Source organism: Puma concolor, chromosome E1 (assembly GCF_028749965.1).
Source record: "Puma concolor isolate L17-30 chromosome E1, mPumCon1.1.hap2, whole genome shotgun sequence".
In the NCBI taxonomy this organism is placed as follows: domain Eukaryota; kingdom Metazoa; phylum Chordata; class Mammalia; order Carnivora; family Felidae; genus Puma; species Puma concolor.
Window position 1 is genome coordinate 48,941,077 of NC_141680.1, and position 27,750 is coordinate 48,968,826.

Consider the following 27,750-nt stretch of genomic DNA (forward strand, 5'->3'; position numbering starts at 1 on the left):
GGATTCTATCACACAATTAACACATACCCATTAAACAACCGTCCACAGAGAAGACACAATGGCACAGAATTTTCTTTAAAAAAAAAATCACTTAAAAATGAAAATTTTTACCCTGACCAAATCATTCACCCTTTAATGACAAAACCACTGTGAGGCATCCATTCCGTGGAAGGATACAGTAGAACTTTTCCAGTTTTAAAATGGTCAGGGGTGTGTTGTCCAAAACAAATCTGATGTGCTTTCAAAGCAAGTGCAATTGTAACCGGGTATACGTCAGAGTAAAAATTAAATAAATATAAATAGGTTAAATAAATAGGTCATTGCAAAAGGAACACTACGTAAGGTCTGCATCTGAGAATGCCGCATGTTTGACTGGTAATGCTTTCTAGGTAAGTGGGGACTCCCCCGTCACAGCTTTTGGGATACTGAAAAGAAATACTGTACCCGCCGAACACACAGAGAGCACAGGGTGAAGCGAGCGGGGTGCGGGCTTTGGCCAGAAGCGTTAAGGCTGCTCCAGTGGTAGGCTCGTCGCAGATGCTTTCTTTGTGGTTGTCCAATGAAAACAGAAAGGGTTTACGCGCTGATACAAGAAACGGGAACCTGGGTTACTCATGGGAAATCACTGTTTCATAAAAGAAACAAAGTATGGGAAGAAGGGACACTTTGATTTAAAAGGTAATGGTCCAACCTTGGAAGGCGGAATTTGGGCCCATCCGTATGGGGCACCTGGTGACTCTCTCCTAGGAAAGACCAATGCCAAGCCACACTCAACTGAAAGGACTGCTCCGGGATGGTGAAGGCATCAGCAAGGAAAAGACACTGACACGTACAAAGAAAAGGGATTTCAGGAACTAAACGAGCAGAGAGAAAGCTAAAGAGAACTTAGAAGACTCTTTACAGGTGTGCTGTGTGCTTCCTCATCCAGCTCTTGGGGGGCAAAGACCCAGTCTACCCTCTGTGAGGACTTCAAGGCCAAGGATGCAATGAACAGGGCTGGAGAATGAAAGCAGTCTCGGGACATCCAGGCCTGGCCAGAGCGCGGCTTCTGAAGAGACAGCAGCTGAGAGGAGAAAGGCCTACAGGCCAGAGGCCCCCCCACAAGTGCGAGGGGGGCAGCCGGTTCATCTTTCACGGCAGTGAGAGAAACTGCAATGGGAAACAAGTCACATTCACACAAAACCTCACCAAAAGTTGACTCTGAGATAAACACCTTTCTTCTAGAGTTGGCAGAAAGAAAATACTTCGCTGGACCCACTAACCTGTGGATCTTCTAATATGTGCCAGAGTGAGGTCTCACCGGAAAGAACCGAGGATGACTATGGCATGGAGAGGGAGGGGGAGGGAGAGCCTGCCGCGCCCCGGGTTTTATGTCAGCCACTAGATGATTCAGTGACTTACCAAGGACACCAGTGATTCCCCAAAAGTGCAAGTGCTCTGATACCTAGTGACATGTGAGCTCTTTATACGCTGAAGTCAAAAAGACTCAAGAAGCAACAGGAGAAATTCTGGCAGGCGCACCGAAGACAGATTCAACACGAGGTTCAAGACAAGATTTAATGAGAGTGTCCCTGGGGTTCCTAACAGATGCGACTAAATTCTGTCGGAAAAAATGAAAGTAGCGTACTTCTAAAAAGTTAAACAGCCTTCTAGAAATCACACTAAAGATCAAATAGCTCAGCTGCTACGCGATGCACACGGCTGAAAAACCCTGTTCTAGCAAAAGACACCTTCCCGCTACGCTGAGCACAACAGGAAACCAGAATTCTACAGATTAGAACAAGATATAGCAGATGATGCCCAAGGTGTTTCCACGACAAGTGCCCACACGAGAGACCTCTTCAAACCACCCGAGGGACTGATGAGTGACCAGATTCCGAAAAGCGACGGACAGAAGGCCAACGGAGCAGACTTGACCAGATCAGATGGGTTCTGGGTCACAGGCAGCTTTAAGAAAGAAGAAGGGTGAACAGCAAACGAATGCCCTTGCCCACCCTCTGGCTTTTCCGGGAGCACTGGTGCTTACTTTCTGCTTACTTTCTTACTTTCTCTCTCACTCCACGCTCTTTAAAAAGCAGAGGTTTTGCCTATCTTGTTTACCTCTGCATCCCCAGCACCCAGGATCCTGCCTGGCTCACACAGTGACTACTCAAAATAAAATACATCGAATACAGGAGTTTGAGAAAGGTGGGTGGTTAGAAATGAAGGCGATAAAGAGAAAAGGCATTTAAAAAACAGCAGTCCTGGAGACAAGGTGGGCCCAGATAGGGAGAGGACACAAACCCTGGGCAGCCAGAAGTGACCTGACTACTCCCCCCAGGACACTGTCCAGCCATGAGACCAAAGCAGGCCAGGTCCCGGCAGCACAGAGAGCCGACGGCCCTGTTCGTCCCTCGTGGCACCTTCTCCGCCTGACTGCCTGGCAGGCCATCACCACTCAGGCCCGGCTGTGAAGTGACCAACCACAGAGCCATACAGACAATGGTGCGGGTGCATCAGAGCAGGCAGAGGAGAGGCGTCTGGCCGTGTTCCTGAAAAACGGAAGTATGGCAGAAGATACCACGATGTCAGCCAAAAACGCCAGGGTTCCAAGGTATCAATGAGGTAACTGATGAGGTTTAAAGACGCAGGATAATGCTAATTTAAGAAAAAAAGTGACTTCAGGCATTATGAAAGGGAACTGAATTCTACGAAGGCAGAAGGCCCTCGTACAAATCCATCAGCAAGCGCGTCACAGAAGAAACAGTGAGTTCTCGGTCCGTCAGTACACCCTCACTCCTGAGTGGAGTCTCGGAGGTGGGTCGCCAGCACTGAAGGCAGCGTGATGATGTGCTCACCCGGCTGGATAAAGGACACGGGAGACATCTCCTTACTTCGTACCCTGATCTCACTTAACTGCTAAGGCTCTCGGTAGAGAAAAGACAGAGGAATTTTTGACTGAAACTAAAGTTAAAAATTAAACTAGTTTTAGCAAAAAAAGATGGTATTGACATAATGTAGAGAATATCACTTCGAAGCTGTTTAATGGATGTATATAGCCTTGCTCTAATGTTTTACTCCTCAGCAGTAGAGCACGTTCTGAACACGAACGCTCTTTCTGGAGGGGATGGAGACTTCTGGTGCCACACAAAAGAGAAAGTGTACTATAGATCTTGCATTTAGCTTCTTCACGAGTAAACTTCAAGTTCAGCTTACCTATGCTAACGCAGCATTCTACAGTATGTTCAAAAGAGAAAGTTATTAAAATCTGCCAGGAGAAACATAAAAACCTGCCCACGAAGCAAGTGGTGACCCTGGCCTTGGCTCCGCACCCACCCCGGCCCGTCCTGCCGGGTCCAGGGATGGGGGAACCTCATTGCCCACCTGCCGGCCCAGGGCTCTCCCAGGGTGGCTGAGAGGGTCCTATTTGGCCTGCTCTCGCCTGGGTGCTGCTCTTCGTGATGGGGAACTTACCACTCCTCGCCCCCAAATGCTCCTAAGCACCCCCTTAAATCCACCGAAGGCCACTGGGGCATGTGGTGCTGATCTGTCCCAATGCCACGCCCCACACTCCAGACTCTTCGCTGCCCCCAGGGAACACTGGTTATAGTGACCTGGGAGGCTTTGGGCACGTTCACGATGAGTGAGGCATCTGTGATCCCCGGGGAACGACACCCTCTGAACGTCTTCCTCCTCCTTAGCGCCGCTCACCTCTGGAGCCCCACTCCGAGCAGAGGCTGCACTGAGTGCGTCTCAGCCTAGCTGTCGAGGAGAGAGATGCTCCTGGTCCTGCCTGTAGGCAAAACATAGCACTCCCTCCTCTCTCTTCCTCACAGGCCGACATCAAACAGGAAGTTTATCAACAAGTGTAAATCTGAAGCACGTGTGTCCACGAGGAGGTGGAGGATGCCTCCTTCGCTGCCTCTGCGACGGGCCCTCCTTGGCAGAGGACCCCCGAACGTAAAGCTTTCATGGCCAACAGCTTCCCAGCATCCTACAGGCCAAGGCGGGGGGGTCGTGTTCCCCACTTCCTGGGGTGAGCATCATCTTCTGCTGGCTGTAGAGCAGGCTCAAGGCACTTGGTTTGGGGGCCTGGTCTCCCTGCTAAGCCGGGAGGCATCAGGCTCGGGGCTGGTAGAGACCAGGCCCTCAGTCACAGCTGGGGCCACCAGAACGGTGGCCACCCTGGCTCAAAGGGCGTCTGGAGTCACGGGGGGCCGGAGCTCTGGGGGCTCGTGGAAGTAGTAAGGCTGGAAGAGCCTCTCGTGGCTGCAGGGCTCCATGGCCCGGTAGGTGTGGGGGAGGAGGTGGGGGAAGCGGGACGTGAAGTAGCGCACAAAGTCGTCGGGGAGAGAGCCCAGCGTCTCCCGCACCTCCGCGGGGAGCTCCCGGTAGTGGTGCTTCTGCAAACAGGGCGGACACACAGACACGGCGGTTAGCAGCTGGGAAGCTGGGAAACACCGCTAAAAGACCCTCTTACTATCCAAGGAAGACAGGATGTTAGCGAGTTTTCTGAAAGGAGAAAAGGCTTATGGACCCAACAGTCCATCTGTTTATCTTACTTGCTTCCCCTCACTCAGGAGGAGGCCTCAGAGCTGGGCCTGGCCCAGTGCTGTGAAGGCGGGAGGGAGCTTCCCTACCAGGGTGGCCCGCGGGCCAGGCCTGTGTGGAAAGGTCTCCATTAAGGGAGTTTACACGGCGGCGCTGTATCAGGCGGGCACAGGGCATACAAAAGTCACCACAGACAACAGCAGCATCAGAGAGCCTGCTTCCCAGAGTGGAACTCCTCACAACATCCCTGAAGAGAAAACCTGTCCAAGGCAACACAGAAGAGCCTCTGCGAGGTCAGGATTCTAGTATGAATGGAAGGACCCAGAGGACAGAAAGGAGGAGGAGGGTGGTTGTACCCCGGCTGCTGGCCTCATCTGGGGTTCACCCCCCTTACCTTGTTTCTCATGGCTCGGAGAAGGTCGCGGACAGAGCCACCTTTATAGGTTCTGAATTTACGCAGATCTAGGGGAAAAGACAAGGACTACAATGTAACCAACACATTTCGAAAGGAAAGGACTGCTGGGGTTCCCGGGATTAAGCGATCAGACCGAGACACGACATAACTCTGCCATACTTATGACTGACAGGAGTGTGTCCCCCAGAGTGAACCCGAGGGCAGTGGCAGTCTGAATTCTGCCTCCTGGTTGCACCCACAACCAGGAATAACCAGTGAGGGCAGGGCACCCATCACTCACCTGTCACCCTAAGGGACGCACGCGAAACCCACGTCAGTGTAAAGGTCTGATTTGAGCCCAAACCCCAGAGGACACACCCACAAAAGCCTCAACCCTGCGAGGGGGATTTGGAGCCCAAACAGCCTGGAGTTGCCAATTCCATGTTCACTTCCTAGAAACGGCTGCTGCCCTTGAAACGCGTCTGCCAACATCTGCCGTCAGGGCCTCGGCACGGTCACCTGTCTGCAGGGGGACGGTGATGTTCTCTCTCCAGTCCGTCTTCACCACGGCTCTCCCGCCTCGCTCCAGCTGCTTCACTATCGGGCCGTCCAGGGATTCCTTTTCTATTCGGTCACTCACGTCCTATGAGGGTGACAAGGGCAGCAGGTGACGGTCAGTGTGCAGAGAAGCAGAAGCTGGAGGAGTGAAACACCAGGTCACAGAACGGTCACTGCCCCGCAAGCCGCAGGCCCAGACTGAAGTCTGCCTCAGAACCGGCAGCGAGCGTCCTGTCTCTGTCCCCTCACGATCCATTCACTTCTCCCCCGTGAGCAGCCATGTCTGGGGTTCACAGGGGAGAGGCCCACACGGACATCTCCGTGACAGAGACGTGTCACACCTCTCCACAAACCCTAACGCCTCACCCACGTGTCACCCGCGTGCACACGTACGACGTGCCACACGGAGCCCCTGTGGGCAACCTGTGTTCATCAACGGACAGCAAGCACCACCACCACCACCACCAGAGCTCAATTCTGATTTGCATCTTGCGCTTTCCGCCACCCAGGGCAACGGGACAAGCGCAAATCTCGACTGGCCATCAGTCCTCACGCAAGCAATCAGAGAAGACAGATGAAGCCCTCTTGTAGAGGGAGAGAGCCGCTGACAAGAGTGTGGGCTGCAGAGGCCCTGGCCCGTGTTTGAGGGACACGGCCTGGGCACGAGCTCCAACAGCCGAGGAAACGGGAGCGGCGAGCCCCCCACACGTTAACGCCGCACAGCCTCACTGGCCACGGTCTCTTCTTCTCTGATGAAGATGGAGCCTGGCTGGCCGACTCTCGGACTTGTACCTGCCATGGGCAAGCCTTGGAGGGACAACTTCTGCAAAGCGGGTATAGCTGGTCAATGCAACGGAAGCCTGGTGTGTTCACAAGACATGGGACTCGGCAAAACTTAAGAGTTTCAATCCTAACCCACAGTGGGGTGGAGGTCCCTTTCTGTGAGCTTTATTCCTGCCCTACATCTGATCATCATCAAAGGAACCTGGCTAGTTTTCAGAAGTCCCTGCAGGACAAGTGACCTCAGAACTCGAAGGTCATGACCTGTGCAACACAGAGAACCAGCCTGATGTTACCCACACTCACTGCTGCCATGGAGAAGGGCACGAAACTCTCCCCTTCCCAATCCATCCAAACAGTGACTAAGCATCTGCCATGTGCCAGGCTATGTCCTGGGCAGTGGGGACACAGCAACGAATCCAGAAACCAACCACTCCTGCCCTCAAGGGGCTTACGTGTTGGGAGTTACACCAGAACCAAAGCTCTAGTCAGACTCCAGGACACTTTGATGATCACTCCTAAACCCAAGCTCCCCTCCGATCCAGGCCCAGGAGGAAAAGCACTGCCTGCGTGTGCCTGCTTCTCAGAGCTGGTGTGCTGGGTAGGATGTGTCTGGATTGAGCCATGCTGATCTGACCTCAGAAGGCTCAACTACAAAGCCTTCATACAGCCAAACCACTGAAGGAGCTCACAGCTACTGATCCTACAGTTTAACATCTCAGAATCCACCTTAAGCAAAGAGATCTGGGCAAAGACTGAGTTAAAAAGGACAGAAAGAGCCCAATGTAAGTAAACGTTTAGATTTATGAGACTTGAATGAAATACGATGCCTATGATTTGCTTCGAAGTAATCGGGTGGAGAGTGGTGGACAGAGAGCAGAGGTTCAGGTAGTAATTGCCGGAGCTAGCTGATGGGTAAATGGGAGTTCATTATAGTATTCCCTCCACTTTTGTGTGTATTTGAAAGTTCCCAGAATATAGTATATGACAGAGCACTAGAGTCATTAAAGTTTTAGAACTTTAACATGGAGAAAGATTCTGTTGAAATTCTACATTAAAGATCATATTAATACAGTACTATTAATACTGTAATAAAATACTATATTAAAATATTATGTACTGTAAAAAAAAAGAAGATACAAAATTGTATATACGGTTTGATCCTAATCACATTTTTATCTATATAAAAAAAGTATGTTAAAATGTCGACCATGGTTATCTCTTGGTTATGGGATTAGGAGCCATTTGTTTTTTGTTATTTCATTTCATTTCATTTCATTTCATTTCATTTCATTTCATTTCATTTCATTTCATTTCATTTCATTTCATTTCATTTTCACTTCACTTCATTTTATTTTATTTTATTTTTATTATTTTTTGCCTTTTGCTGTACTTTCAAAATCTGGAAGAAGTTAAATGAAGACTTTTGATAACAAACAAACCACAAACAAGAGATGTACCTGGAAGAACTGGAGCTGCTTTTCCAGGCTCCAGAAGAACGGGTGCTTCAGCACATGCTTCGCAGAGGGGCGTTTCTGAGGATCCATTGCGATCATCTTCTCTATTAATTCCCGGGCAATGACGTCTTCTACAGAGGAGGAAAATAAACAAGTAACTGATTATCACCGGCCCACAGCCACCATGAAATACTCAAACCTTAACGGTGCATGTGCCTTTTGATTCAAGATTCTACTGACACAACCTCACTCCAATAGCATAATTAAGAACTTGCACAAGCTTCAGCTGATAAGGGGAGTCCTCACCACAGTCTGTGAAAAGAAGTAATTGGAAATACCCACTGTCGGAGGCTTTGGTAACACTGCCTCCACGTACTGGGCTGTGCTATTAGAACGATGCCCTGGTAAGGGGTATCTGGGTGGCTCAGTCGGTTGAGGGTCTGACTTCGGCTCAGGTCACGATCTCATGGTTCATGAGTTTGAGCCCTGTGTCAGGCTCTGTGCTGACAGCTCAGAGCCTGAAGCCTGCTTCGGATTCTCTGTCTCCCGCTCTCTCTCAAAAATAAATAAACAAAAAAAAAAAAAAAAAAAAAAAATGATGCCCTGGTGGAATACCTATCAACTTGGAGAGATATTCAAGATGATGTTAAAAACAGGCATGCCAACTATCAACAATAGCCAAAGTATGGAAAGAGCCCAAATGTCCATCGATGCGTGGATGGATAAAGAAGATGTGGTATATATATATATACACAATGGAGTTATTACTCGGCAATCAAAAAGCATCAAAGCTTTCCATTTGCAACCACGTGGATGGAACTAGAAGGTATTATGCTAAGCGAAATAGAGAAAAACAAATATCATATAACTTCACTTATATGAGGACTTTAAGACACAGAACAGATGAACACAAGGGAGGGGAAGCAAAAATAATACAAAAACAGGGAGGGGGACAAAACATAAGAGACTCTTAAATATGGAGAACAAACAGAGGGTTACTGGAGGGGTTGTGGGAGGGGGGTGGGCTGAATGAGTAAGGGGCATTAAGGAATCTACCCCTGAAATCATTGTTGCACTATATGCTAACTTGGATGTAAACTAAAAATAAATCAATAAATTAAAAAATAACAATTACCCATAAAAAAGAACAAAATAAAAATAAAGGCATGTAAGAAAAAAAAGCATGCCAAAAAAGAGTATGTACTATTTATTTTACAAAAGTATGCATATCTATCTAAATACATGATTGGAGTAAGATATACAAAAGTATTAACAGCAGGAATTCATCACTGTGTAATGGGATTATGGATCTTTTATGCTAATCTGTTTTTTCTACAAGGAATAATAAAAATTAATCCAAAACAGTGAGTGAGTTTTACATTTTTTAAAAAGGTGGCACTGGGTGTCATGGGCCAATTTTAACACAGGAAACGCTGAAGTCAGGAAAAAAGACCTGTCGCCCCTGCACCCAGAGAGCAAGACCCAGGTGTCTGCGCCCCCCCCCCGCCCAGCCACACCCCCTGATCACCGGCCTGCACACGAGTTTATGGAGCACAGACGACTGTCCTGAATGTCAGTGCAGGAAGAGACTATTAAATGCTCACAAGCCACAAGCTGGAAAATAGAGGTCCTTGCCCGGGTCACACAGGTAACTGGGGGACCTGAAGGAACCTCAGAGCTGTGTGCTTTCAGGAGGAGATGCTCCAAAGACAACCCAACCTTCTACCAGCTTTGGAGTGAGTCAGCGATGCACTGAGGCCCACAGGGCCAGCAGATGGAAAGAAGGGCCTCTGGAAGCACAGGGCTGGCGCCCTCCCAGGGCTCAGGGGCCACGTGGTCAGCCGGAGCGGCTCCCGACCGTCCTCTGCCGCCCCCTCACCGTGCTTCTCCGGGTGTAAGCAGTCGAGGCTGTAGGCGCCCAGGAGGATGTTGGCCTGCCGCTGCAGGGACTTGCCAAAAGGGTGGCTGCCCTCAGATATCACATAGTAAAAGACACAGCCCGCAGAGAAGATGTCCACTGTGTAGGTCTGAAAAGAGAGACGCAGGGTGTGAGAGGCTTCTGGAAAATTCTCATCCTCACTGAGAAGCAGCAAGGACAGGAGTGCTGCTGTTGCTTCTACCACCTTGAAGGGTCCCGGGAGACTGACTGGAAAGTCGCGGGGAGACACGGACAACTGCCCACACTTGCCCCTTTCACTTGTCTGAACACGAGACCACGTGGAAAACGCCAGCAGCATGCTATTCACACAGAAGCTCTTTGATAAAGAACTGTCATGTCCCAGCTACGTGCGTCGCAGCCCCCAAGTCTTGAATGCGGAGGCTCTCGTCCCCGAAGATGCAAGAGGCTGGCAGTTTTCCCCAGAGCTGCTCCCACTACTCACAGGATTGTCCTTACAGTCCTCGCTCAGCATCTCCGGAGCGATCCAGCCTTCTGTGCCAGGCACTCCTGAGCGGCGGCTGAAACTGTGCCTGCCCACAGCCAGCTTCTTGCAGAGGCCGAAGTCAGAGATCATGGCCTTGATCCTGCCATGTGCGTTGGGCATGGACAGGAGAATGTTGTGGGGCTTCAGGTCTCTGTGAACTAATAGAAAACTCCAGATCAGTCTGGTATTTACCAGTGGCGTCGGGCCTCCTCCTGTGGCGGGGAGTGTACTCTTCACGGACTCCCAGTGGGCCCGCCAGACCTCTAAGGGTTTTCTCGTTTGCAGCTGTGAAAGATTCCTCCTCAAATTCTTATTCTCAAAAGGCCACCTAAAAACCCCACAGGCACACCAGTGATGACACTGAGATTCTCAGCAGAGGCAAGGACCCCTCCCCAGCAAGGGAGCTCCCCACCGGCCGCGGCTGGTAAATACAGGGGAAGCTTCTCACCAATGTTGAGGGAGTGCAAATGGGCCAGGCCCGAGGTGGTCTGCTGCAGCAAGGTGATGGGCTCCAGGCCGAGGTGGGCGAAGTCCTTCTGCTCCACGTACTGCAAGAGACACACGACAGCCAGGTCACGCACACGGCCCTTGGGGACGGGCCCCTCCACACAGCACTTTTTTTCTCTAAGTGATTCAATTTTATTCAGGAAAGTCCTGCCTGCAACTTTTTGCCTTAATTTTTTTTTTTTTTAATTTTTTTAACGTTTTATTTATTTTTGAGACAGAGAGAGACAGAGCATGAACGGGGGAGGGGCAGAGAGAGGGGGAGACACAGAATGGAAGCAGGCTCCAGGCTCTGAGCCATCAGCCCAGAGCCCGATGCGGGGCTCGAACTCACGGACCGCGAGATCGTGACCTGACTGAAGTCGGACGCTCAACCGACTGAGCCACCCAGGCGCCCCCTTTTTTTTTTTTTTTTTTTTTTAATTTTTTTAACGTTTTATTTATTTTTGAGACAGAGAGACAGAGCATGAACGGGGGAGGGGCAGCTTTTTGCCTTAATTAATGTTTGGGATTAGGTTGGCTCATTTTCTCTGATCCTATTTTAAGAAAGAAACGGGAAGCTGTACTGACCACACTCTATGTCCAAATCCACATTTGCTCACGGACTTTCTCTGGCAGCCGTAGGCGAACTTAAAAGTTCCAGCTGACTCGTGTACGGTGAGAAAGGTAAGAGGCAAGGAACTCAAGTTCACTGCCTCCTACAGGCAAACCTGCAGGTGTCTGATACTGACATAGTGTCACGTGAGCCTGGAGACTGAGCAAAAGGAGTTCGCTGGATGGTCTCAATGACCTGACTCCTCAACCAGCATCCTCCAAGCCCAGAGCAGCCCTAACCCACGGGGAGAACAACTGCCAGGTTTCCTGGAGGCAGAGGGACAGAGATACTAACTGTAACCAAAGACCATCCCACCCAACTGAAGCTGAGGTGATAAAAATACTCTCCAACCGGATTGTTTGTGGTTACGTGGGTGTGAGCCCGTCACATGCACCAACTGTTCATTTACGTGAGTGTGCTGTGTTGTAACTTCAGTAAAGTGAATACAGAGAAATAAAGGGAAAAGAAATCACAGTCTCTCGTGCCACCTGCCTCCAGGAGCAGGGAGGCCGCAGGACGAAGGCAAAGCGGCCCCGGGGGCACCCACCTCCTGCAGGGTGGCCGCACACAGCTCGATGGCAATGTACTGGAACTGCCGGTCCCTCTCCGTGCAGAAGTAACGAATCACGTTGGGGTGCTCGTCTGATTCCCGAAGCAGCTGGACCTCACGGTCCGCGAAACTGAAACACTCGGGGAGGATCCTCTTGACGGCCACATCGCGGTTGTCGAACATGCCCCTGAGGACAAGGATCACAGGTTGGTTTGGGCGGGGGGGGGGGGGGGGGGGCAAGCCAGGCTGTGGAAATGGGAGACCCGCAGACCCATGGTGCTCTTTCTGCGATGCGGCAGCCACCCCGGGAGCCTCGTAGCCCCTGACCGACCACCACGCGGCCAGCACTTCTTCCCTGGAGGTGAAGTCCTCCGTCTTGGCCACCACCGTGACCCTGCAGCACCCCCCAGCCTGGCGTGCCACCTGCAGGCCGACAGACCTGGACGTGAGGGCAAGTCACAGAGCTCTCCAATCCACTCACCGGTACACAATCGTGCCCTCAGCTCCGTGGCCCAGCACGTCCTTGGGACAGAATGAGATCTTCCCAACAATCACCATGCTGGTTTCCTCATCTGGGACAAAACAGAAGAAGTTGTTTTAACCAAACCTAACCTGAAACACCTTGAGGCTAGAAAGGAAGCAGCGTCCTGAGCTCAGGTTCAGAGATGGGATCTCACAGGCTCTAGGTTCCCAGCCCCTGGTGACAAGTGCCCACAGGGCCCACTTGCCATCGACACCCAGGGCTGCCACCTCCCCCGCCTCCTGCCCTTTGTTCCTGCCTTTACATTATTGTCAGAAGACAGGGCTTCCCCACAGACCCGCCTATGATTTGAGCCTGGAGCCTCCAGGCAGTGGATGTGCAATGAAGAGACCAGGGGTGGCCTGGTCTGGGGCTCAGGTCTCGTACACTAGCTCTGTATCCATCCCCTCAGAACATCGGCCCTGACAACCGGCCTGAGCCCACTTCCCAGAGGAACCGGGATCAACAGTCACACTTGGCCACGGACTGGCTGCAGGAACTCCCCCAAGCCAGATGCCCAGTGCACCTCTGGTCAGCAGCAACTGCCAGCCCTTATGGGGCAAGATGGCAGGAGGACAAGGTGGACCCCAAAAGGCCCCCTGAGTGGGAGAGGCCCGGATGGCATGCAAGCCTGGCCCCCAGAGTGAGAGGGACCTAGGTGAGAACACGGTGAGCCCTTAGAAACGACACTTCACAGTCCCACGGAGACTCCCCCGAAGAACATGCCTCTCAGATTGTGTTCAAATGAAAGAGAAAACAGCACCAAAATGGCAACTCGCTTTACCTTCATCGTCCTGCTCCAGGAAGGGGCTGGCACCAGCCCTGGAGGCAGAGCCACTGGAGTGGAGCGAGTGGTTGGAGGCTCTGGGGGATGTGCTGGGGCTGCTGGTGCCCGAGCTCTCTGAGTACAGGCCGGACGAGTCCAGGAGCTCAGCATCCTGAGCCACGTCTCCAGGGGGATGGAAGGGCAGCTGCTGCTGTTGCAGGAGCTGGATTTTCTCTAGTTCCTTCTGGAACTGCTGGTGCTGGAGCTGCTGCTGCTGATGCATGCTCTGGGGAGAGAAACGCGCATCCAGAGACACGTGCAGCCCACTCCCCCGGGGACAGAGAGGGGCTGGAAGGGTGAGGCTCCCTGTGGCAGAGGAAGCAGGTGCGCTGCCCAAGGGGTGGGGGGTGGGACGAGACCAGTGAGAAGGCACGGGGGGGGGGGGGGGGGGGGGGGGATAGGGTGGTTGGAAGACTCGAGTGCTTCTCGCCAGTTAGGAGTTCCCAGGAATGCCCACGCCCCCTGCTGGACGGGCCCGACAGGGGCGGGAGAGGGGACTGAGACGTAGGTGGAGGCTGGGCCAGATGAAGGGGGCTCCATTTAAGTCTAAAATCCTGGGACTTTCACGGAAGTCTGGGAGTGGTTGCAAAAATGAAACCAAAGAGGAAGAATGGTTATGTCACGTAGCTTGGAGCATGGTGGACACAGGCAGGTTCAGGCTTGCCGTCCACTACGGCTGTGCACTTGACAGAGGGGAGTGCACAGATGGCCACTGACCAGGCAGAGGAAGCAGCGGGGGCTCGGAACCTCGCTGCCATCTTCCCACGGCCACACAGCCAGAATGTGGCTGAAATGTGGCGCCTGGCCAAGGCCCCACTCCAGCCCCATTTCATCAAGCTGCCCTCCCCATACCCCACACTCTTCTCTCTGTTCCGAGAAATTCTTTGTCATAATTTGAAGCAGCAGTGAGCCATGATTGTACTGCCTGCGTGGGAAGGGGACCAAAGGGATGGGTGTGAAGCCAACACCCCCTGGGAGTTTTCTGGTTCTCGTGTACACCCCCCCACTCTCTCTCTCTCTCTCTCTCTCTCTCTCTCTCTCTCTGAACTTGGGTTCAAATCCATCACCGGCTGACTAACCCTGGGAAAGTTACTTAACTTTCCAGAGCCCGGCTTCTTCATTTGTGGGCAGGGCACAGTAATAATGACCTCGCAGGACTGTGTGAGGTAAAATAGAAAACAGTGTAGGTGGAGTGGACCCATCTGTACCAATGGAAGGGTCTGTCATCGCCATTCCTGCAGGGGACATGAGCTTCCTGGGCACTAGTATTCCCAGGTGATGACACTTCAATGCTCTGAGCAACTCGAAAAAGGAATATTCTTCTACAAGGTTTTATCCAACCCGCAACATATTCAACCATGTAAATTTAGCTCGTTCATTTCCAACTAGATAGTGCAAGGGGTGCTGCCGTTTTCACTCGTGCTAGTGTCTCTAAGAGGCAGTTTGTAAGGGAGGAAAGTTAAGTGGATTTTCATCTATTAGGACTATTCTCAAAAAGGGAAATAGTTAACTTTGGGTGGCTCAGTCGGTTAAGCGTCCCAACTCTTGGTTTTGGCTCAGGTCACGATCTCACGGATTCATGAGTTTGAACCCCACGTCAGGCTCTGTGCTGACAGTGAGGAGCCTGCTTGGGATTCTTTCTCTCCTCCTCTCTCTCTCTCTGCTCCTCTCCTGCTCACGCTGTCTCTGTCTCTCTCAAAGATAAATAAATAAACTTTAAGAAGGACTTCCTTCTCTTAAAACAAAAATAAAAACAAACAAAAAACCCTAAAATGATCTGCAAACAAGGTTTACAAATCAGCTTTTACAATGAGTTAACTCTAAGACATAGGTAAAAAAACTTCCTGAGAAGCTAGTGTCTCTTTGATTACAATGTTTCTGAAGAGAAGCACATACTTACTCTTAAATGTGAAAGGAAACCTATCTGCTCGTTTGTCATGAACATCAGGTGACCAGCACAGTTCAAAAACATACAGGAAGGCAAAGGGAAGGGGCCGAGCTTTACCAAGGGGTAGGTGATGATGAAGGCCACCCAGCCGATGAGCAGGAAGGTGCTCAGGATGATGGTGGCTATGTCCTTCAGCATAGAGTCCACGGGGGCCTCGGGCTTAGCGGGGGCATGCTCGAACTTCTCCTCCACCTCCTGTGAAACGGCGGTGGGCGCGTTTTCTGAAGTCTGCTCCACCAGGTTGATAACCTTGTGTGGGACAGAGGGACTATGTCACTGCAGAATTTCTAGCCAGATACAAAATGGCCAAACAGTCAAGAGTAGTCATGACTATTTACCAGGAATGACCCCCACCGTAAAATGTGTTTTTTTTTTTAAAGCTCATCAGGGGCGCCTGGGTGGCGCAGTCGGTTAAGCGTCCGACTTTGGCCAGGTCACGATCTCGCGGTCCGTGAGTTCGAGCCCCGCGTTGGGCTCTGGGCTGATGGCTCGGAGCCTGGACCCTGCTTCGGATTCTGTGTCTCCCTCTCTCTCTGCCCCTCCCCCGTTCATGCTCTGTCTCTCTCTGTCCCAAAAATAAATAAACGTTGAAAAAAAAAAAAAAGCTCATCAAAGATCACAAAGCCAAACAATCGCTGCCTGTATCAAAGTGACTGCCCTGAGAGGCCATGCTTTATTGTAGTGATTGTATCAGTACTGAGAAACCGTTCTAACAGCAGTACTTTTGGAAATGGCTTCAGATCCCATATTCTTTTGAAAAGCCTTACTGAAGGCAGAGACCTCCTCCTTTGATGGTAGATTTGATAACTGGGAAAACTCTGAAATCATCTGTAACAAAGTCTGGTAAAAATGTTGGCAGTCATTAATACCATGTCACATTAAAAAGGTGGCTCAGTGGATTAAGCGTCAGACTCTTGATTTTGGCTCAAGTCATGACCTCAGTTTGTGGGATCGAGCCCAGTGTCAGACTCCACACTGACGGTGCAGAGCCTGCTTGGCATTCTCTCTCTCCCCGACACTCTGCCCCTCTTCCACTCGTGTGCACACATGTGCCCTTTCTCTCAAAATAAATAAATAAATTTAAAAAATAAAAAGGAAAACAATGTGTGTGCACACACGCGGCTGAAGAGTAATGAAGCAGCTTGCTTCTGTGGCTTATAAACTTTCGGTGCAACTCCAAAAACAAAATCATTTTCTCGAGTATTTCACTCCTTTTCAAAGTTTCAGAAAAACATCAGAATCTTTTGTTAAAGAAACTTTTACTTGGGAAGCCCAGAATGAAATCAGATAAAAGTGGACCTTCCGTCTGAACTTCTTGGAGGCTCTAGGACTTCAAGAACAGTTTATAGCACACGTCGATTCATTCTCGAACATCCAGGGTTCCAGGAGTGCCATTACTGCTTGTCCAGTGAAGTGACTGCACGGCCTCTGGGCAAGTGCAGGGGGTTTGGCGTCCCCCCCAACACCCGACCCCACGCACCCACCTCTCCCGTCCCGATTCCTGCCTAGGGCTCTCTCCCAGCAGCTGCCCCACCCCTACAGTGCATGGGGCGGGGTGGGGTGGGACGGCTGGTGTGGAGCAGGCAGCTCAGGAATGTCTGCTGAGCACGTGACCAGGAGCAACCCTCCTTTGGTTAGATTCTCTTCAAACGCGCGTTTGTTAAAGAAGGTGCCTTATTGCGATATCAATGTACTTCAGAGTATTTTAATGGAGTTTTAGAAAACTGTTCAAGTTTGGATGATTATTAAAATCTTAACTGTGGCTACCTCTGGGTGTTACATTAAGGGTACTGTCCTCTTTCCTTCTCTATACTTTTATTTTCTAAGCGTTCCAGGATGGATAGGAGTGACTTTGATAAGATCAAAATCAGATGGAGACTTCAGGGCACCAGTGCTTTCCAAAATCACTGTCCTAGGACTCCATGTATTTTCCCAACTGGCTACCTCTAGAGTAACAGGCAACTCAAGATATTTTGCTCTAGAATTTTCAACAGGCACATGCTTTTCCTTCCTTTCTCTCTGGATAAAATCTGGACCCCTACAGTGAACTTGCCGTGATCGTGGTCCCCCCGCAAGCCAGCCCCTCTCGTCTTCCTTGGACCTTGTCCCTTCTCAGGCCCCTTCTCGGGCCTGGGGTCTCCATGGCAAGGATGCCAAGACTCGCCAAGTCCAAATGGACCTTCAGACCTGCCCCCACCTCACTGGCCATGCTGGACACCTGCCTGCAGAGCCACCCTCCTGCCTTCTCCACCTGCTCTGTGCCACCTACGGGCATAGCAGTGGTCTCCCAGCCCCCTGGTTTCTGACTGGGACACCAGCAGATGGGCCAGAGGGAAGAGAATGAGGTCCAGTTCCGTGGGGTTGCTGAACATGTCAACTGAACCTCTAGGCTCCTGGCCTGGGGCCCTTTCCACTCCCTCCCCCCAACTTCAGGCTAAAGGATACAAAGAGAAGCCCTGGGACTGTCCACATCTGTGTGAATAATCTCTTCATTACACTGCCCTCCGATCGTCCTAATCTGAGTGGCCACTGGTGTCCAGCTGAGACCCTGACTGGCACCCTGTCTCCCCAGGGCTGCAGGAGGGCAGCCCAGGTCAGAGGCTCATGGCAGCTACTGCCTGGGTGGGCCTCCCCACTGCCCAAAGCTCCATCTCGTGGGCACTCTGGGTCCCCACCAGACCGAGCAGCCAAGCAGGCTGCTTCCAAAGGGCCACTCCTGGCTTCGTGAAGCTTCAGGTCTCCCACGTCCTCTTTTCATCAACCCTTTGCTCCACTGCCACGTGCCAGCGAACCTTGGTAACATGGTTCCTCTGTAGGACACGGCCCCATTTCTCACGACTCCCCACCCCCCCCCCCCCCCCCCCCGGTGGCCTCGGAGTAGGTATCAGCCCCAGAGGTGCCCAGGCAAGGTCAGTCCCACCTCCAGGCCCTCATCTCTGCTGCTCTCTTCCCTCCAGTGCCCTCTGCCTCTCTCCCACCGGGCCAGACCCCCCCCCCCCCGCCCATCCCTCCACCCTTCTTACAGCCTTCACTAAGCCCTTAGCACCAACCCCCCAGCAGTCTCTCATGGGGTGATGCGTGCTATGGGTTCCCGAGCATCCCTCTCCCCTCCCGAGTTCACCGTAAGCTCTAAAGCCAAGGGCAAATGCCTTAGCCCCCAACACCTCACATGAGGAGCCAGGAACTAACTGTTTACGCCCCCACTCACTTCCTCAAAGCTCTTCTTCTCTGAATCGGCAGGAATCACATTTTCTCGATGTTTGGGCAGATTATTGGGGAATCTCTCCAGCATCTTGGTAGACGCAGACAGGGGGGTTTCATGGTGTCCTACGAGACGAAACAAGCCTTCCATGAGAGCAGCCCCCCACACGGTGAAAGCCCCCCATGCTAAGCTTAGCCTACAGTGGCTCCCCGCTGAGGGGCCCACAGCGTAAACACCCACATATGTAAAGTGAGAGAAAACGACAGGCAATTACCAGAAAAATCTCATCAAGACAGAAATTTGATTACTCGGTGGCACGTACACAGTATTCTGAATCTCATAATGAGGGACAAAGAAGTGTCCTTGTCATGAGAGGAATCAGGACCTTTGAGATGTGTTCAGAGTAAGACTTCTGTGGGTAATTCCTACTTTAGGCTGTATGCTGCCCAAGCATCATGAAGCTTCATTAAAAATTCACGCAGTTCTCCCCAGTTACCTTGTAATATCCCTCTACTAAGGGTCTCACATTCCCCCCCCTTGATATTTAAGTTGCTCAGGCGGAGTTCTATTCCGATGATCTGCATGCATACTTCCATCCTGGGAAGTGGTGAATTATGCATAAAAGAGAAACGCGATGTATTTGCTGGGGAGCAGAGGGTCACGACTCTCTCAGCGCCCACTCCCTGTTCTCCACACTATCTAGTACATGTTACACACTGATTGAGTGCCTACTGTGTACATATCACTGTAAGAGAGACAACGTTGAATATAAAATAAGCAACTGGGACTTGATCTGGCGGGAAAGTCTGTTTAGCTCTAACATTAAATGGCTCCTGTACTAACTACCCAGAAGAACCAGTTCACTCTCACGCTGGGCTGTCAGCCCCCTGACATACTTTCTTTTTTGTTCTTTCACTGTGATTCGGGTCTCACCCTATGGATCCCTCCACTGTTCTCTCAAACCTATCAAAGATTTTATGATCTGTATTTCCAAGACAAAAATAAGCAAGGACTAGTCCGAGCTGTGTACATTCCTTGATCCGGAAAAAATCTTTATCTTTAGGTCAGTTCTCTATCTACAAGAGAAGACTGCTCTTTAAGGGAAACCTTGTTTTGTTTTAAACCATTGCCAGGTGAGGACCATGAGACATGCTTTGCCGTGAAGCAGGGTGTCCTCAGGTGGGGTCCACCTACCTCAGCCCTGAGATCAGACTTGCTGATGGGGCCCGGGGGTCTGAATGTGAGTTTCTCCCGGTGCCTCTGAGGTTCACTAATAAGAAACCTTCGCTCTAGGGGAAAGCAGGGTGCCTTCCACGTGCTGCCTTGTGCTGCAGGAGCCTCCCCCAACCCTGCACCTACCCCCCCAACAGACCACTGCAGCCCTGATTAGCCCGCAGCCCGCTTCCTCCAGGGCTACTTCTCCTGAACAGGCTTCTCCCGAATCTGGGCCTTTAGGAATCTCATTCTGCACACTCCGAACCAGCGGCTCCACAAGGCCAATCATGAGATCCTCAAACGTGTACAAACAGTACCTGGTCTTAGTGATTTATCTGTCCTCATCACCATGTCTGGGCTCCAGAGCAAAAAGCACAGGCCCTGCCCCAGACCTACTGAATTGGGATCTGCAGGGGTCACACGTGCTTCTGTGACAGAGCCCCCAAGAGAAGCCAAGGGCACTCCGGGTTAGGGCCACTGCTCGGGGGAAACCCTAAGACCGTGCCACTCAAGGTAAATGGACTCAGTTTATTTTCCAGACCAGTGTGAAAGAGGCAAGATCCTTAATGTCCTCCACAAACACCAAATCAAAGGACAAGGCTGGACATAAAAGAGCGTATGTTATTGTACCTGTGGCCCTGAGTCTATGCAGAGATGGTCAAGTCGTTCCACTGCCTTATTTAAAAATGACTGGCTCTGGAGCTCCTCAAGGGGACTTCAGAGGTGTGAGAGGATCCCCTAATTACTTCTTTATACTTTGTTGAGTTTCTCAGTTGTCTTGCTTGGACAACCTTTACATTTTAAAAGGATATCTTTCTGCGGCGCCTGGGTGGCTCAGTTAAGCATCTGACTTCAGCTCAGGTCATGATCTCACAGTTTGTGGGTTCGAGCCCTGCATCGGGCTCTGTGTTGACAGCTCAGAGCCTGGAGCCTGCTTCGGATTCTGTGTCTCCCTCTCTCTCTGCCCCTCCCCCACTCATGTTCTGTCTCTCTCTCAAAAATAAACATTAAAAAAAAATTTTTTTTTTTAAAAAGGGTGTCTTTTTGCAACCTAGCCATGAAGACTTTCTCCCCATGTTTTTTATAGTCTTACATACACATTTCCTTAGTTTCCAACAGTTTGTTCACTTCGTGACCACTGGTGGGCAATTTATGTAACCCTTAACTGGTACATAAAACTAAATGACCTAGTGATTTTAATAGCCTCCACTCATCAGCTATTTTTTTCTTCACCTGGGTCCACTCACACATGCTCTTGAAACTACTTTTGTTCAAAAAAAAGGTAGAATTACTTTGTTATCTCCTTTGCCCATTATTCTGTAAAAATAATAACCAGAAGAAAGTGGCTACAGGGAGTCAGGAAGAACAAAAAAGAACAGGACCCGGACAACCACAAAGGGAGCGATCGGGACTCCAGGACACTCAGGCTCCTGTCTGCAACACCCAGTTACGCACCCCCATCTGGATGCCGCTGCGGGACAGATCCTGCGGCCTCCTGGGCCCACAAGCCTCCACGCCGCTCTATGTCCCTTCCCTGTGTCTCTGGCACTGCCCTCTCTCCCCTCCATTCCAGTCAGCTGCTAGTAGGGGGGCGGGGGAGAGAAAGGGGTAGTGGGGGTGGGTGGGGGGACCTCATCAACCCGTGTGCTATGGCACCCCCCCCCCCCCCGCCTCCTCTCTCCTCCCACAAGGCTACATCCTCACCTCTCACCACCTCTGGGGCTGACAGTCAGCAGATTTGGGGGAAGACAGGGCACAGGAAGGCAAATCAGATTCAAGAAAACTCTGTCCTGCTCTAATTGCTTGGGACACTTGCCAGAGACACAGCTCCTCTCACGTGACTGCCTTCATTTGTCACACTCACTGCCTTCGGGTGTCATCTCGACTTATCTCCGTGGCTCACAGGACCCCCAATTCAACCCAAGGGCCGTTAGCAAGGACAGCAGGAAATGGAAGAGAAAGGAAAAGGGACCACCCCCCCACCCCCACCCCCACACCAGGGACTTGTGCCGTGGCTCCCTGACTCAAGTCTAGCCTTGAACCAGACTCCTCACCCCACCCAATCCTTCCCGGGTCTCCAACCCTCTCCTCCCCCAGCCCTGGCTCCCACACCAACCCCAAGGGAATTCTTCCATAGAAACCGCCCTGGTTCCCCATAAGTGGAAATAACAAGAGTGTCTACCTCACAAGGGGCCGCTGTGAGAAATAAGGAGACGGGTTCTAAAGTGCTTACTGCCAATGCCCGGCACGGAAGACGTTCAGTGTGCCAGATAACTGCAGGAATTTTATGTTAGTCGGTACTTGAGTTTTGTAACATTAAGCAATTTTTGAGAAGTGACTTGGTAACACAGCTACTCTATTTATTTTCCTTGGGGGTAAAACTGTTCCCAGGTCTGAAAAGACTAATTTGGAGCTGAACTGAGCACAGCGCATTAACCACAGTAACTAGCACGGAGGGCTTTTGTCCACCAGGGGGCAGCACGCCATCGCCTGAGGAGCCGAGAGACCCACTCTTACCTATCAGAAGCCAGTAGTTCCTCAAGTAGTTGAGCTTGCTCTTCCCTTTGAGCCCAGGGTCAAACTTTAGGTCTGTGCTGGGCGTGATCACACACTCCCCTTTGTCCCCAATGGTGACCCCGTCAGTCTGGGGGCCTTCCAGCAAAGGAAGTGTGCTGCCCCGGGGCTGTGAAGACAGAACAGGAGTGAGGCCTGTGGCAGCCCTTGCGGACGAGCACCCAAGGGACAGCCACCCTCCAGGGAAGGGATTTCTGTGTGGGGCTGGTCCAGGACAGTCGGAACAAAACACAAAGGCCCTAAGATGGCAGAGGCCCCTCCTTCAACATGTGACAAGGCCGTGTTGACATCTTTATCACGGACATCTTTTTTTTTTTTTTTTTCAATGTTTATTTTTTGGAGAGACTGAGTCTGCGCGGGGGAGGGGCAGAGAGAGACGGAGACACAGAATCCGAAGCAGGCTCCAGGCTCTGACCTGTCAGCACAGCACAGAGCTGTGGGGCTCGAACTCACAAGCCATGAGATGATGACCTGAGCCGAAGTCAGACGTTTAACTGACCGAGCTACTCAGGCGCCCTATATCGTGGACATCTTTTTAAATTCTTAGGTCTGGGAACCGGGCAGAAGGCGTGTGGAATTCCCAGAGGCTCCTGTGAGGAGCAGAGGGAAGTGAAGGAGTCCGCAGGGTGACACTGACCAGGGCAGAACAAGTTCCAGCCAGGAGCCGGGTGCAGGCGCTGCCCCGCTCACAGGAGCGGCCGACAGTCTAACTGAGAAGACAAGAGATGCCGACCAGACAGCTCCAGTGCTGTAAGGACCCGACCAGCGGCCACGATCATCACGCCTCGAACGTGCAGAGACAGAGCAGTCTGAAGAGGCCGGTGAGGTCTGAGGAGACCTCGACAGGTCACAAAAGGTTGGGAAGGCTTCGGACGGGAGAAAGGGAAGGAGAGCGTTTGAAGCGCGAGGTGCAGCCTGAACAAAGGTGGAGAAAGGCGAACAGGAAACTTCTGGAAACGGGGAGAAGATGGACCATCCGACTCTCCCAGAGACACCAGCAGTGTGGCCGAAGGGCCCTGTGTGACTGGACTGAGGAAGGCGTGAACACCAGCCTGGGGACTTTAGACTTGAACATGAAAGCAAAGTGGCATGACCAGGGCTCTTGCCACGCATCTTTCCTCACAAAGTAGAACGAGGTATGGGCAGGGATTGTCTCTGAGGATTTGCGACCTGTGTCTTGATGCTTTACCCACAGGATGTCCACTTATAACTCAGAGTCATCTTTGCTAAATGGAACAGGAGCAGTTAGGAGGAGGCTGCATCTGTGAGCCCCCCAAAGTAGACTTACCACAACGGCGACCCCCTCGTGCACCATGGAGGGGGAGGCATACAGGCTGGTAGAGTATTTCCCGACATACAGGGTGGGCCTAGGAGACAAACAGACACACACATTCCACAGCCATTTAATTCCTGCATCCCACAAAAGGGGCCTTTCTGGAGAGAAGTATCCCAGCCCCAAATGCCACTCAGAAGAATAACCAGATTAACCCCTAGCATTCCGAGCGGTGGGGATGTAAAGGCCGAGCTACTGTCCTGGGAACCTGGACTGCAGGCCCCCGCTGTCACTCACTGCCTACAAACAAAGATGTGCACAAGTCACCTAAGCGCAAGCCTGGGTTTCCTCCTCTGCAAATGGCAGGGCCACACTACAGCATGCCCACGATGTCCGCAAAAAGAACCAGGTGCGGTGATCATCCGGGAAGGACCGAATGTTTGCAACCATTGCCAAGCCTCTAAGATAAGACGGTGCCGGCCACAGCACGCTCCAACAACCAAGCTGCCATTCTCTCTCCAGATTCTCAAGGAGTCTAGAGGTTCTACAGAAGCCCTAAGAGACAGTCAACTGCTCTAATCAGGATGGCTACAGCCAAGGGATACACGGAAAGTTCCAACCGGGTAAGACTTCCATTCCCCGGGGTGGGTGGGCTTGGGCTTTGGCTGTGGTGTCGGCATGAAGATGTGGGGGTGGCACCTCCAGACCCTTCTGGTTTCTGTCAACAGCCACTTTGGGGTTGGTCGTCCACTGAATTCTTGAAACTTCTCTCAACAAATATTTTACGTTTCAAAGGTGTACAACTCAGAGAACACTTTCCAGTCCCCTTTGCTCTTTTCTGCAACTCTGTAAGGTGGGGACTGGGAGGCAGTGAGTCCAAGGGACCGAGTTTCAGGTTGTTAACAGGCAGGGATGGCGACCACAAGCCTGGGGCGTCTTAGACGTACACACTGTGACACTCTTCCCGATTTTTACAATGTTTCAGTAACAGCAAAAATCCAGAAACCACAGTTAAAAAACAAATACACCTCCCGTGTTCCCGCCAGCTGAGACATATCCAAATTGTACTGTAGCTATATACTGGCAGTGTCTTTCTTATCCCTGCTCATGATTTTAATTTATTTAATGTTCAAAAGCTCTGAAGCATCAAGGGATGCCCCGGTTCTTATACGTATTGTGAGCTTTCTGAGTAAGCCTGTCTAGGATCTTTATACACCCCACGGCTTCAGAGATGTGTGCCTCGAGCCCTGGCACGCTACGCTGCAGCAGGACTGGGACGTCTGGGTCGCAGCTGCCCTCTTCTGCCCCCGAGTTAACCCAGACTCACGTCAGCTTGCTCTTGGCCTCCGTCTCCTTGGGGAACGGGTACTTCCACTTGGTGATGCGGCCCACCTCCCCAGACATGAAGGTCAGATAGCGCAGCGTCTCCACTGCGACGTTGATGTGCATCACCTTCCTCAGACCCTCCCGCTGCCAGACATAAAAGGCCACCACAGGGGAAGCGTAGTTTTGGATCCACAGGACGTCGCCAGATTCACTGTCCACGGTCACCACCAGCCCATCGCCGTTGGACACAAAGTGGGACATCTCTGTACAGATCAAATAAACAAAGCATGTGGTCTCACCCCACCTTGTGACCACATCCTCTCTCTCTCCTGGCAAGTGGCAGTCACTCAGCTAGAGGAAACAAGACTTCTGGAGTATTCTCAGATATCCTCCCGACAATTTCGCTTGTTTCCAATGGACCCGCGCAGGCTCTATGACACAATCCAGACAGTGAGAGCTGCCTGCTCTTTAAACATAAAAGAGGATCACTCCCTGGAAGGCTATTTACCTGGGGAGATTCTTCAGCACTGTTCAATTAGTGAGAGTAAATATGGAGGAGAAAAGAGCCAGAGGAGGGGCCTATGGTTCTGATATTGTATAGCAATCATTTTGAACCGACTGATCAGGCTGAAAGTCAAAGCTGACCACCGACACTGCCCACGTCTGCCCACAGAGGAGATTTCTGGCAGACTTTCAGGTATCGGTGTTCAGATGGCAAAACCTTTTTTTAGCGTCCACTTGAGCTGGGGGAGTGTTTGCGAGAGAAACGGGGTGGGCTGTCGATGTCACAGGTGACGCTTAATTCTGCCTCCCATGGGCTTCTGGTGCGTTCCTTCTGTGACACGGAGGGACTCACCAAAGCGCACCCCTCCCTCCTCTCAGGCTAAACTCCCCACCTGTTTCACTGAGGTTTCCCTCCACACTTCTCACCCCGGCCCCGGCCTTCAACACTGTCAAATTATTTACTAGAAGCCCAGAAGCTGGCGATTGAGAGTGCCTTAAGAGAAAACCCAGCGTCCAGGAGAGATTGCTTCCTCATGGGTCACAAATACCCAGCCAACCTCGCACAGCCGCCAGGGAGCACTTACTGTAGTCCCCGTCGTCCTCCGGCAGTGAGGCCGCGTAGTCGAAGTAGGTGGCATTCCACCGGAGCTCGCGGGTTTTGGTGTCGTACATGGTGATTGTGTACTCTGGAGAACACACACCAGCCTGTTACCTGGAGGGGCCACGGCTCCTGCTGAGGTGCTGCCCGTATCTAAACTACAGCAGACAAGGGGCGCCTGGGTGGCTCAGTCGGTTAAGTGCTCAAATCCTGGTTGCAGCTCAGGTCTTGATCTCACGGTTTCGTGAGATCGAGCTCCATGTAGGGCTCCGTGCTGGGTGTAGAGCCTGGTTGGGATTCCCTCTCCCACCCTCTCTCTCAAAATACATAAATACACTTTAAGATAAATAAATTACTACAGACACATCCTCTCTAAATTGTGTGTAAAATGTCCAGGCCATCCATGTAGAAAGAGAAAGGCCACGTAGATGAGAACTGAAGTCCCAGACACGAGTGAACCCGGCCGATGGCATGTGGGACGGAAATAAGCCAGTCACACTGCACCCTTGAACTCATGACTCACCGAATCAATATCATGGTGTTGTTGGTGTTTTGTTTTCTTGTTTTAATTGCACATCACTTTTTCTTTTTTATCATGTTTTTTTTTTTTTTTAAACCACCTGTTATGGGGTACTTTGTTATATAGCAATAGATAGCTGATCTTAGAGAAGGGTACCTAGAAGTGGGGTAGGGCCATAACAAAAAAACGAAGCATGTAGCATTGACCGGGACAAGGTGGCAGCTGGAGGCTGGCAGGTCACCGTGGAGACTGAAAGGGCAGTAAGGAAATGCTACCGGAAGCTGCAAAGGGATGGCCCAGGTTACACAGTGGTCACACTATTAGGAAGACCAGTGCTTGCAGTGACTTGGAAAAGTGCAAGAAAGCACCTTGGGAACTTTGTGGATCTGGTGGAGGTGACCCGACCCCCAGGCACCCCAAGTAGTTTCTTGAATATAATGCAGGCCAGAGAAGCTGAAGAAGAAACCATTCAGTTTTCAAGTGAACACAGAGAAAATACAGAGGGTTCAGAACCGATGCCCCAGCTGAGCTGGAAAAGATTTTCACTGCAAAAAAAGGCCTCAAGGGTCAAGATCAAATCAGGGCAAAAATGTGCATACCTGGCGGAGAGGGACCCGCTACTGAACATCTTTAAAAATAGCACTGCTTCTTCTGGGAACTGCTTGGGAAATGTTTGAGCCAGGGAAACACAGCCAAGGCAGGCAGGGGACAAAAGGGGAAGTCAGTGGAGGCTTTGCAGGCTGCGGTGGTTTGGGCTAATCCCTCAGGCAATGGGGAGCCATTGTGGGGTCTTCTAAAGGGGAACAATGTGGTAAAATCTGCATTTGGAGAAAACAGATCTGGAGACCTTCTAGAGAATGAAGCCCGGGCAAAGGCTACTTCGGGTTCTTTTTTGGAAAGAGGCAGCTTGTAGGTAATAAAAGGTTCCTTCTTACCTGTTCGCCCGAGATACAGCAGAGAGGTTGATGGGCAGAGACTGTCTGCAAAGGCCGATGACAAAGTCTGCTGCTTCTCCCCGGTCAGAAGATCAATAACATACCAAATGTCCTGCTTTTTACCTGAAAGGTCACGAGGACACGCTGTGGTTTACGCTCATCCAATATGAGAAAAAATGTATCTCTGCCAAACGAGCAGGCCAAAACGTTCTCTGTGCCGAGAGGCCTGAAGTTCTTGTGATGTTGAAGACATTTCCATGATGTTCCAAGGGTGACAAGGTAAGTGGTAATGTGGAGATCATAAAACTTCTGGAGCTTCTGGGTCTTATAATAACTTAATAACCTAATGACGGTTTAAAAATTTCTTCAAACCTACTAACCTAATAACTCATAGATTTTATTGCTTTGATTAGTGGCCTTAAATATAAAAAAGCCTCGGGGCAGGGGGTGAGGGGGGGGTGCTGGGTGGCTCAATCGGTTAAGCATCCGAGTCTTGATTTTTGGCTCCGGTTCGTGAG

The 27,750-nt window shown here is 51.2% G+C and overlaps 1 protein-coding gene across 2 annotated transcripts in view; it reads right to left on the reverse strand.

The window, feature by feature from the left end:
* Nucleotides 1-1,543: 1,543 nt before the first annotated feature.
* ERN1 (endoplasmic reticulum to nucleus signaling 1) overlaps nucleotides 1,544-27,750 on the reverse strand; it is a 78,485-nt gene continuing 52,278 nt past the window's right edge. For both annotated transcript variants that reach the window (XM_086687729.1, XM_086687728.1), the window contains exons 6-22: nucleotides 27,233-27,355; nucleotides 25,764-25,865; nucleotides 24,677-24,938; nucleotides 23,365-23,443; nucleotides 22,020-22,185; nucleotides 18,294-18,412; nucleotides 15,143-15,334; nucleotides 13,096-13,363; nucleotides 12,273-12,363; nucleotides 11,789-11,978; nucleotides 10,591-10,690; nucleotides 10,101-10,300; nucleotides 9,599-9,746; nucleotides 7,723-7,850; nucleotides 5,444-5,567; nucleotides 4,925-4,992; nucleotides 1,544-4,382 (exon numbers count right to left, since the gene is read on the reverse strand). In XM_086687729.1, coding sequence (XP_086543855.1) covers nucleotides 4,170-4,382; nucleotides 4,925-4,992; nucleotides 5,444-5,567; nucleotides 7,723-7,850; nucleotides 9,599-9,746; nucleotides 10,101-10,300; nucleotides 10,591-10,690; nucleotides 11,789-11,978; nucleotides 12,273-12,363; nucleotides 13,096-13,363; nucleotides 15,143-15,334; nucleotides 18,294-18,412; nucleotides 22,020-22,185; nucleotides 23,365-23,443; nucleotides 24,677-24,938; nucleotides 25,764-25,865; nucleotides 27,233-27,355 — 2,573 coding nt within the window. In that variant the 3' untranslated portion in view covers nucleotides 1,544-4,169. The remainder of the gene's footprint in view (nucleotides 4,383-4,924; nucleotides 4,993-5,443; nucleotides 5,568-7,722; nucleotides 7,851-9,598; nucleotides 9,747-10,100; nucleotides 10,301-10,590; nucleotides 10,691-11,788; nucleotides 11,979-12,272; nucleotides 12,364-13,095; nucleotides 13,364-15,142; nucleotides 15,335-18,293; nucleotides 18,413-22,019; nucleotides 22,186-23,364; nucleotides 23,444-24,676; nucleotides 24,939-25,763; nucleotides 25,866-27,232; nucleotides 27,356-27,750) is intronic.